General features: G+C 41.2%; 1 protein-coding gene across 1 annotated transcript; it reads left to right on the forward strand.

Annotated features, from left to right (window-relative positions):
* Positions 1-5468: 5468 nt before the first annotated feature.
* Positions 5469-9812, forward strand: LOC109903808 (secretory carrier-associated membrane protein 3-like). Its single transcript, XM_031788454.1, has 9 exons — positions 5469-6065; positions 6814-6894; positions 7156-7281; positions 7560-7683; positions 7839-7967; positions 8525-8684; positions 8800-8901; positions 9099-9216; positions 9527-9812. Exons 1-9 carry the CDS (start codon positions 6012-6014, stop codon positions 9677-9679), a joined length of 1047 nt encoding a protein of 348 aa, XP_031644314.1. The 5' UTR covers positions 5469-6011; the 3' UTR covers positions 9680-9812.
* Positions 9813-10386: the final 574 nt, after the last annotated feature.

The raw sequence follows: 10386 nt of genomic DNA on the forward strand, positions 1-10386 counted from the left end.
CAAATTCATAAGATAGTTATGGGCAGTCTAATATCAACGAATACAGCTTTAGATCTTCGGTTATAATAGGCAGGGTTTAAATTATTCTGCATTGCTTTTCAATGGAATGGAACTTGACCCTAATAGTAGTAGTAGTAGTAGTAGTAGCAGAAGGAGTTTATTGATCCCAACGTGGATGATAGATTTATCACCACAAGTATCCTCAATACACAATGTTTCGAGACAGGACAAGGGTACATCACAGTAATGTCTTGTTGACAACAATGAAAATAAACCCACTGAATTCACAATGGCTGTCTTTAGCGTACTTTGCATTGCATACAATTGACACATTGAAAGCATAGTCGTCCTTTTATTCACCATTTCAATAAGGAAAGAACAACAGTCGGTTTCCGATCCAGTATTAAATCGGGGTCTTATACAGTATGACCAAAAGGCTCAAACATCATGTGTGGCTATAGAGGGTACAAACACTGCAAAACGCTATGGTCAGATGGCTTTCATAAAGACATCAAGGTCAGTAAAGCTGGATTCCTGAGTTTCTGAGTGTGTGTGTGTTGGGGTGGCAGCAATAAGCAGGTTGGGGGGGCAGGTGGGGTCGGGCCAGGTACATCAAGGTGTTAGGCCAGGGTGTCCTCAGCCACTGTCCTAAAGGTTGGGGGGCTCTGGCAGGGGGGAGATTTTCGGCACAACACCGGCACCTATTTCAGTCCAAGTCAAGCACTGATTACAATTCTAGCATTAGGGTTAGTACTTTTATCCTACTTTCTTTCCTATTCCACTTTGACCCAAGGTGCAGGAGCCCAGCTCCACCAGCTCAATTTAACCACCGAATCTGTATGAATCGGCAGTGGTTTCCTTTTGCCCCAGGGCCAAGGCAAGAACTGGCCTAATAATTTAAGGAGCAACAGTGACACCCTGTGGTGGTCAGCCTTTTCTTAATTTGTCCTGAATGGAATTGCCACATTGGGCATAATTAAAAGCAGGGGGAACAAAATGTTTGTGATGAAGTGGCATGGATATCATAAAATGTATTGCAGAATCTAAAAATACAGATGTGACCTGCAGCAGTCAAGAGGGGTTTTGGACAATAATTTATATATACACTAGATGACTGATAAGAGACGCTGTTTTGAAACCACCGTCTCTGCATTGGCACTCCCCCACCGTTGTAAAACATATTTTGGAAGCTAGAGAAATGCATTTATTAATGTCTACATTCGCTTTTGCCACATCATTATATTACAGACACCTTAAATGCATAATTATATATTATGAGAAAAACACAAAACATATATATAAAAACATTTAGGTTAAAGTTTCATTCTTAGAGGTTACTAATGTTACTGTTCTACAACAACAAAAATACTTATTGTAATTTTGTCCTACAAACATTTAATTGAAATACAGTAGAATGCCATTCATTCCTATGGAAGACTGCTGCTACTGGGGAGTGCAAATAGATTTGTGTGTAGTTGTTGTGGAATTGTTAGATTACTTCTTAGATATTACTGCACTGTCGGAACTAGAAGCACAAGCATTTCGTTACATTCGCATTAACATCTGCTAACCATGTGTATGTGACCGATAAAATTGTATTTGATGTTATCGCCCACCAGTGGCTTCAAAGCCTCTCAAACGTGATTTGTAGCCGAAGTAAAAATGGAATATTAGCTAGATATTAGGCTATTCATTAGCTGGATATAAGGACTATAGGCAAAATATTGACCTGTCAAAGTGCAATACATTTTCATTAAGAGATTACGAAATGGCAGCTCTGTAGTGCGTTCACCTACGCTGCCCTCTGTGGTCCCTGGACATGCAAAGCTCCACTATTGACTGGGCATAGGCCTACGTTTTTAGACAATACAATTGTTATATCTGGGTTACAAGAACAAAGTGCAATGACAAATGTATTATTGTTATCAAGTGAATACACAACTATTATCCATAGGCTGTAAACTGCATTGATGTAGGCAGTGGCGATTTTAGCATGTACATATTGGTGGGGCAAAAAAAAAGAAGAAGCATGCCAGCAAAGCTACTACACAACACTAAACAATACATTAATTGCACAATAATGGTGACAAACGGTGCACACAAAATGTTAGGGCCAACATAAAGCTGTCCCAACATCTTACTGCTACACCTGGCAATTAGCGGGGCATTATCTGGTAGCGAAGCAGCCTTATTTACTGCCTTAAAAAAAACAGCTGATATGGCTGACTTGCTTAAACAAATGTGCTTTCTACTGACAATTGAGATGTACAAACTATGCATAAGGCAAGGGGGGGCAAAGTACGACCCGCCGTGCACTTCAATCCGGCCCGCAATACATAATGTTTTTTTTTTTACCCCTTTTACCCCTTTTTGCCAAACCCTCTCCTAACCCGGACAACGCTGGGCCAATTGTGCGCCGCCTCATGGGTCTCCTAGTCACGGCCAGCGGTGACACAGCCTGGGATCAAACCTGGGTCTGTAGTGACGCCTCAAGCACTGCGATGCAGTGCCTTAGACCGCTGTGCCACCCGGGAGGCCCCTGCAAATTGATTTTAACAAAAAATTGGTCCCCCAACAAATCACGATGTGGTCCTCAAGCCAAAAAGTTTTCCCACCCCTGACATAAGGGTACAACGAACGGATAAGAGGCAATCCGTAATTTCGATTAAGACACTAATGAGCGAGCTGGGACGGACGTAGTCAATATAACTATTTGTTTGGCACTTTTGAAATGTACAGCTACAGATTTGAGAACATGGGCCATTCTTACAGTGTTCTCCCTGTACACCAAGTCAGAACTGTAGGATAAATAAAGTGGGCATATAAGCAGACAATGAAAGCTCTTACAATATTTGATGACGACTTTTCTCTAAAACAGGTTATAGGCTAAATGTGCACCACCAAGTCAGAACAGTAATTAAGAGGGGTAAATAGACCAATCTATTAGAGTGAGGCACATGGGCTACTAACATCTTACTACACAACATACACTTAGTATTACTTTCTTAGCTACAGTATATATCTCCCTGGCATATTACATCATTTATGCAGCAGCATACAATACATTTTTGGACTCACCTTGTTGTGCTGTGCTCATTTGAACAGGAAGGTGGCACGGCAGTCCTTCGTGGACAAATGTTGTTAGTCTGGCATTCTCTGGATTTATGGTGCTTTCAAAACAACTGGGAACTCTGAAAAAAACAGGATTGAGTCATGATGATGTCATTGATCTTCAGGTCGTAGCTCTAGAAAGAGGCCGGATTTACAATTCCGAGTTGGATGACCGTTCAAAGCCATTCAAAGCCATGACAGCATGGCCAAAGTTGAATGTTTATCATTGGGGAGCACACAGCCACTCCACTGAATAGCAGGCTAGTGATTGCTTTGCAATGCTTGCAGTTAGCCACTGTCACTGATTGTTGAGTTTGCAATTTCCATCTTGTGTGTAATGTTTATGTCCAATGGCCGATGACCACTGATACTTTTTATCTATAGTTTCTCTTCAAGGATTAAAAAGGATTTCCCAGTGGATTGTCGACTTGATTCATGATGATGACTGTTAGCTAAGATTTTGAAAGTATGATACTGACATGATCAGTCCAATCAAAGCTACTGGACATATCACGTGATTTGTCGACATTTTATCTGTGGCCAATGACCTTGAGCGTTCTTGGATGGGCACTTCAAATGTAACTCCAGTCAATTTACACAGTGAAAAAAAAAAGTGGATCAGATAACAAAATCATAGGTAGCATCGAATGCATGTTCATTTCGAAATAACTGCATCTACCAACCATTTGGATCAATTGTGTTTTTTCTCTCGTTAATTTAGCATACAACGTCTTGCACGTTAGCAAGACAGTAATATTACAGATAGAACAATCTTTGGGGACACTGTGTATTTTGTCATGATACAGTGCATTCGGAAAGTATTCCGACCCCTTGACTTTTTCCACATTTTGTTACGTTACAGCCTTATTCTAAAGGCGATTATTGTTTTCCCTCATCAATCTACACACTATACCCCAAAATGACAAAACAAAAACAGGTTTAGAAATGTTTGCAAATTTATTTAAAAAAATAAAATAAAATAAACATTTACATAAATATTCAGACGCTTTACTCAGTGAAGGTGCTTTGTTTGGCAGACATTATAGCCTTGATTCTTCTTGGGTGTGACACTACAAGCTTGGCACACCTGTATTAGGGGAATAGCTCCCATTCTTTTCTGCAGATCCTCTCAAGCTCTGTCAGGTTGGATGGGGAGAGTCGCTGCACAGCTATTTTCAGGTCATTCCAGAGATGTTCGGTCGGGTTCAAGACCGGGCTCTGGCTGGGCCACTCAAGGACATTCAGAGACTTGTCACAGCCACCCCTGCATTATCTTGGCTGTAGGCTTAGGGTCGTTGTCCTGTTGGAAGGTGAACCTTCACTCCAGTCTGAGATCCTGAGTGCTCTGGAGCAGGTTTTCATGAAGGATCTCTCTGTGCTTTGCACCGTTCATCTTTCCCTCGATCCTGACTAGTCTCCCAGTCCCTGCCGCTGAAAAACATGGAGAACGTGGAGTGCTGCAGAGATGGTTGTCCTTCTGGAAGGTTCACCCATCTCCATAGAGGAACTCCAGGCGGCCAGCTTTAAGAAGAGTCTTGGTGGTTCCAAACTTCTTCGATTTAAGAACGATGGAGGACACTGTGTTCTTGGGGACCTTCAATGATGCAGATATGTTTTGTTACCCTTCCCCAGATCTGTGCCTCGATACAATCCTGTCTCTGAGCTCTACAATTCCTTTGACCTTATGGTTTGGTTTTTGCTCTGACATCCACAGGTTTGTGCCTTTCCAAATTGTGTCCAATATATTGAATTTACTACAGGTGGACTCCAATCAAGTTGTAGAAACATCTCAAGGATGATCAATGGAAACAGGATGCACCTGAGCTCATTTTCGAGTTTCATAGCAAAGGGTCTGAATACTTATGTAAATATGGTATTTCTGATTTGTATTTTATATAAATTTGCCAAAATAAAATAGATTGATGTAGATTGATTACGATTTTTTAAATACATTTTAGAATAAGTCTGTAACGTAACATAATGTGGAAAAAGTTAAGGGGTCCCTTACAACAACAAAAAAGATTGCAGTCAGAGTGCAGTATATAGCTGGAGTATGTTGCAAAAACTGCGTGTAAAAGAACACCGTTTTTTTTACTGCAGTAATTTTGCAGTGTATCTGCAGTTACTTTGCAGTTATTACGTCCAAAATCCCACAGTTGACTGTAGTTACTGCACTTTCACTGCAGTTTCAAATCTTTTTTTGTAAGGGGTCTGAAAACTTTCCGAATGCACTGTACATCAGCTAATAGAAGCGTTCGAAAATGCGGTGGGTAATCATTTTGGCCACTCACAAAAGCACACGCCCCCTCACTTCGCACGTGCTTCTTCTGTCACCGCAGTCACATGATATTACTTCCTGGGTCACGTTCGTTTGTACAGCGGCCAATTTTTGCAGGCAATAACAAAGGGAATCCACCAAAATAAATACTATTGAAGGAGAAACGGCTTTAACTGATAAACAAGGATATAGCTAGCCAAGTCAATTAAATAAATAGATACACATTTTCGACAATATCCTGACAGATTGTGGCAACGTTTTAGGTTGATAACAGAACGAGGACAGCGATTTTGCTATGATGTGAGCTTTCTAGCTAGGTTACAGTTGTGTTATATTTGGCAATACATCTTAAACTGACATCTATTAATAACCGGTTAGTTAGACGATGACACTCCTGATACAGCCATAACATCTGAACTGTTATTTTGTTGTTTTAAGCTAGGGAGGGGCTGTGGCTTGCTACTGCTAGCTAGCTAGCTAGCTAACCAAGTCAGCAGAAAATAACTAGCTAGATAGCCAACAGCCTGTTTCCAGTTATTTCAGAGGCTAACTGTTAGCCTAGTGTCAGTAGTTTTCTATTTGAACAGAGTAGGCAGGGCATACACAATTTCTGTAAAAAAAAATGTCAAAATACACAAGTTTTTCGGAACCAGGCGACGCCCACAACCCATTCCAGGTGATATTGTTTATCCCATGTGTAACTAACTCTGTGTTGTTATTTTTGTCGCACTGCTATGCTCTATCTTGGACAGGTCGCAGTGTAAATGAGAACTTGTTCTTTACATTTTTTTTTATTGTACCTTTTATTTGACTACATCATTCAGTTAAGAACACATTCTTATTTTCAATGATGGCCTAGGAACAGTGGGTTAACTGCCTTGTTCAGGGGCAGAACTGGCCTACCTGGTTAAATAAAGGTGAAACATATATATATATATATATATATATATATATATATATATATATATATATATGAAATGCAAACTGCAAATATTTAGCTACTGTTATTTTATTCATTTAGCTACAATTTTGATGAAAAAGGTGTTTGATGTTTCGCCTGTTGCAGTAATGTAATAGCAGACATGCTGTTACTTATGACATGTGATGCTGCTTTCTCCCTGCTCTAAGCCAGGCTATTCGAATAATCTATTTAGTAGCTGTACATTAAAACATGTTCCAAAGGGCTCATTGAATGAAAGCTGCCCTATTGATACTTATGTGATCAAGGCTACTTCCCAAATGTGACCCTATTCCCTACATAGTGTACTATTTTTGAAAGTACTGAACCATATAGGGTGCCATTAGGATGTAACCCATAGAATTAGCAGGTCGAATAAGATTATATATTAATAGGAATTGAAGAGGATCTCTATGACGTAGCCAGAGAGTGATTGCTTTTATGATGTTTATCTTGTCTATGTCAGGACCCTGCAGTGACTCAACACAGCAGCAACACTGAGTATGCCACACTGGATCTTTACAACCCATTTGACAATAAAAATGGGGTAAGAGATGTGTAGTTATGTGTTTTTCAGAATACGAATGCTTTGGAGATTAAGTATATGCAGTAATAGTAATTCAGTATGGTTTGTGCTTCAATAGAGTAGCAGGAATGCCACTACATTCCAAGCAATTGGATGTGGTAACATGCCAGGATGCACCACTCTTTTTTGGGGGATATGCTCTAAGCCACTCTTTGTTTGTGATCATTATAAACGTTATTGGTAATGATATAGGTCGAGTTCTTATTCTCATGCACTCTCTAGCCCCCACCACCAGCCTATGCAGCCACCTCCCCATCTGGCCCCCAACCTGTTGTTCCTGCAACAACCCCACCCAGCAGGACTACGCCTACAGAGCCCCGCAACTATGGCACCTCCTTCACCCCCCAGGTACTTGTTCCATATGTATGAAACAATTCTCAGGAGTCACCTGTGCAGGTTCTAGAACAAACCCTATACAGCTATAAATTATACTCATAGACAAGCAAGTCATATCTCTGTGTGATAATTCAATTTCCACATGTTTATTTACTAGCTTGACATGGAGCACCTGAACTTATCAGACTAATTTCTACTAAATCAAGTTAATCTACTGTATCTACTAAGGTATATGGAGCTATATTCAGCTCTGCATTAAAGCCTGACGTTGTCCTTTTCTCTCTCTTTAGCAGACAGCGGTCAACGCCACCACAGCAGAACTCTTGAAGAAGCAGGAAGAGCTGGAGAAGAAAGCCCGTGAGCTGGAGAGGAGGGAGAGGGAGCTGAACTCATACGCCCTTGGCCCTGGAGCCAGTAAGAGAGTGAGGTGGTGGTGATGATAGAGATTGGTTTGAGAGGAAAAAGTGGATCCAGAAGTCTGATATGAAATGATGGAGGGGGGTGGTGGTTGTGTTAATGAAGGGAAGATTACCCTACGCTGGTTCCTAACTGCCTCATCTCTCTGTCAGCTCGTCAGAATAACTGGCCTCCCCTGCCCACTTTCTGCCCTGTGGGACCCTGCTTCTACCAAGACATCAACATGGAGATCAGCCAGAGCTTCCAACACACTGTCTCTATCATGTATTACTACTGGATGTGTGAGTTTCCCTGTCTGTGCCTTGCTGGCTGTCTTTGGCCTTTCTGGTGAAGTCATCTGTAACAAGTAACACTTACATGAAATAATGATGATAGTAATGCTCAGATTGAATGATTAATGAAAATGTTTAGCAGTTAAGAATGTTACCTAATAGTTAATGACACTGTTAAAAAGTAGAGATTTCTCAAATTAATTTAGACCAATTTAAAAGTGATACATTATAATCAAAAAGTGGACCTGTGTGCAGTCAGTGTACCTTTATCTCTTTATCCTTTTTCCTTCCAATGCAACTTTAAAGTGCTCTAGTATCCAAACTGTAGTTCTGACCTCCTTACCTTTTTCTTCTTATTTTGCCTACATACCTATCCATCTCTGGTCTGCATCTCTATAACTTCCATTATCTCCTTTCTCTTTCCCCCCTTTTCTACTCTTCACTCCCTTTCTCCCCCTCACTTTTCATGCTCTCATTCACTCCCCTCACTCACTCCCTTGCTCTCCCTCCTCACTTCACCCATCATACGTTCTTCTGTTTGTCTTCATTCTCTCCCCCTCTCCCAGTCACTGCCTGCACACTGGCATTTAACTTAATTTCCTACCTGAGTCTGTTCTGTGTGGACACTTCTGGTGGTGTTGGGCTGGGCCTCGCCATCCTCTGGGTCCTCCTCTTCACCCCCTGCTCCTTCGTCTGTTGGTACAGGCCTGTGTACAAAGCCTTCAGGTGCATACTATTGGACAATTTTAATTTAGGGGCTTATCATTACAAAACAGATCTATTTAGATTCCTTCTGTTTATATCAGGTTAAGTGAACCTATAAATGCATTTTTCCTTTCAGGAGTGACAGTTCCTTCAACTTCTTCGCCTTCTTCTTCATTTTTTTCATCCAAGTGATTGTCTATGTCATCATGACCATTGGCATTCCTGGATGGGGTTTCAGGTATGTGCCACGAACAAGCCAACCATTGTCTAGGACTATCTTACGACTGTTACAATTACTATTGTAGTTTTACTTAACCTTTTTATATTGTTAAATCTCCTGTACAGTACATTCCTCACACCTATCCTTCTTCACACTCCCACTATGTCTCTTTTTGTGACTGTCCCTCTCTCTCCTTCCCTCCCGGTTCTGCTCAGCGGCTGGATAGTGAGTCTGGCTGCTCTGAAGACTAGCGTGCCTGTTGGTGTGATCATGATGCTCAATGCCATCCTATTCACTGCCCAGGCTGCCATTGGGGTTGTCATGCTCAAGAGGGTAAACCTGAAATGAAGGCGTAGTAGGGAGGGGAACTTAACCTGGTTTAACCAGGCTAAAGTGTATTGTATGCTAGGGCAAATCAGGACAGTGTGGAGTAATTACAGTAGGTAGACAATGGCCTGTTATCAAATATAACATGGTGGAGGAAGGAATAGGATGAGTTTAAATGTATTTGGCTAATGTGTATGTAAACTTCTGACATCAACTGTACATTTTAAAGTGAAAAACGGAGTCTTGGCATCACTCTGTTACTGTGGAATTGCCCTTATGTATCATGTATCAAAGCCTGTCTTCCTCTCCCCTCCAGGTCCACTCTCTGTACAGGCAGACTGGTGCCAGCTTCGTGAAGGCTCAGGCTGAGTTTGCCACTGGAGTGATGTCCAATCAGGCTGTACGCCAGGCAGCTGCCAACGCTACTGCTTCTGCTGCCCAGGGGGCTTTTACTGGGGTGGCTCGATAGAGGGAAGGCAGGCAAGAAGAGCAAGGGAGCTGGTAGGGAGAGAGGGGTAGGTACAGTTGAAGTTGGAAGTTTACATACACCATAGCCAAATGCATTTAAACTCAGTTTTTCACAATTCCTGACATTTAATCCAAGTACAAAATTCCCTGTTTTATGTCAGTTAGGATCACCACTTTATTTTAAGAATGTGAAATGTCAGAATAATAGTCAAATTATTTATTTCAGATTAGATTTTTTTCATCACATTCCAAGTGGGTCAGAATTTTACATACACTCAATTAGTATTTTGTAGCATTTAAATTGTTTAACTTGGGTCAAACATTTTGGGTAGTCTTCCACAAGCTTCCCACAATAAGTTGAGTGAATTTTGGCCCATTCCTCCTGACAAGAGCTGTTGTAACTGAGTCAGGTTTGTAGGCCTCCTTGCTCGCACATACCTTTTCAGTTCTGCCCACAAATTTTCTATAGGATTGAGGTGTTTTTTGATTTGCAAGCCTCCCCCTTTTTCCTCCAAACATAACAATTGTCATTATGGCCAAACAGTTCTATTTTTGTTTCATCAGACCAGAGGACTTCTCTCCAAAAAGTATGATCTTTGTCCCCATGTGCAGTTGCAAACCGTAGTCTGGCTTTTTTTATGGCGGTTTTAGAGCAGTGGCTTCTTCCTTGCCGGCCTTTCGGGTTATGTCGATAAAGGACTCATTTTA

Source organism: Oncorhynchus kisutch, linkage group LG14, assembly GCF_002021735.2.
Source record: "Oncorhynchus kisutch isolate 150728-3 linkage group LG14, Okis_V2, whole genome shotgun sequence".
NCBI classification, from domain to species: domain Eukaryota; kingdom Metazoa; phylum Chordata; class Actinopteri; order Salmoniformes; family Salmonidae; genus Oncorhynchus; species Oncorhynchus kisutch.

Bases quoted from the DNA above. Each gene is read 5' to 3' on its own strand.
- LOC109903808 (XM_031788454.1), top strand. From the start codon at position 6,012: ATGTCAAAATACACAAGTTTTTCGGAACCAGGCGACGCCCACAACCCA. The intron at 6,066-6,813 runs GTGATATTGTTT...TGTCTATGTCAG, and splicing joins ACGCCCACAACCCATTCCAG to GACCCTGCAGTGACTCAACA. The intron at 8,685-8,799 runs GTGCATACTATT...TTTTCCTTTCAG, and splicing joins CCTGTGTACAAAGCCTTCAG to GAGTGACAGTTCCTTCAACT.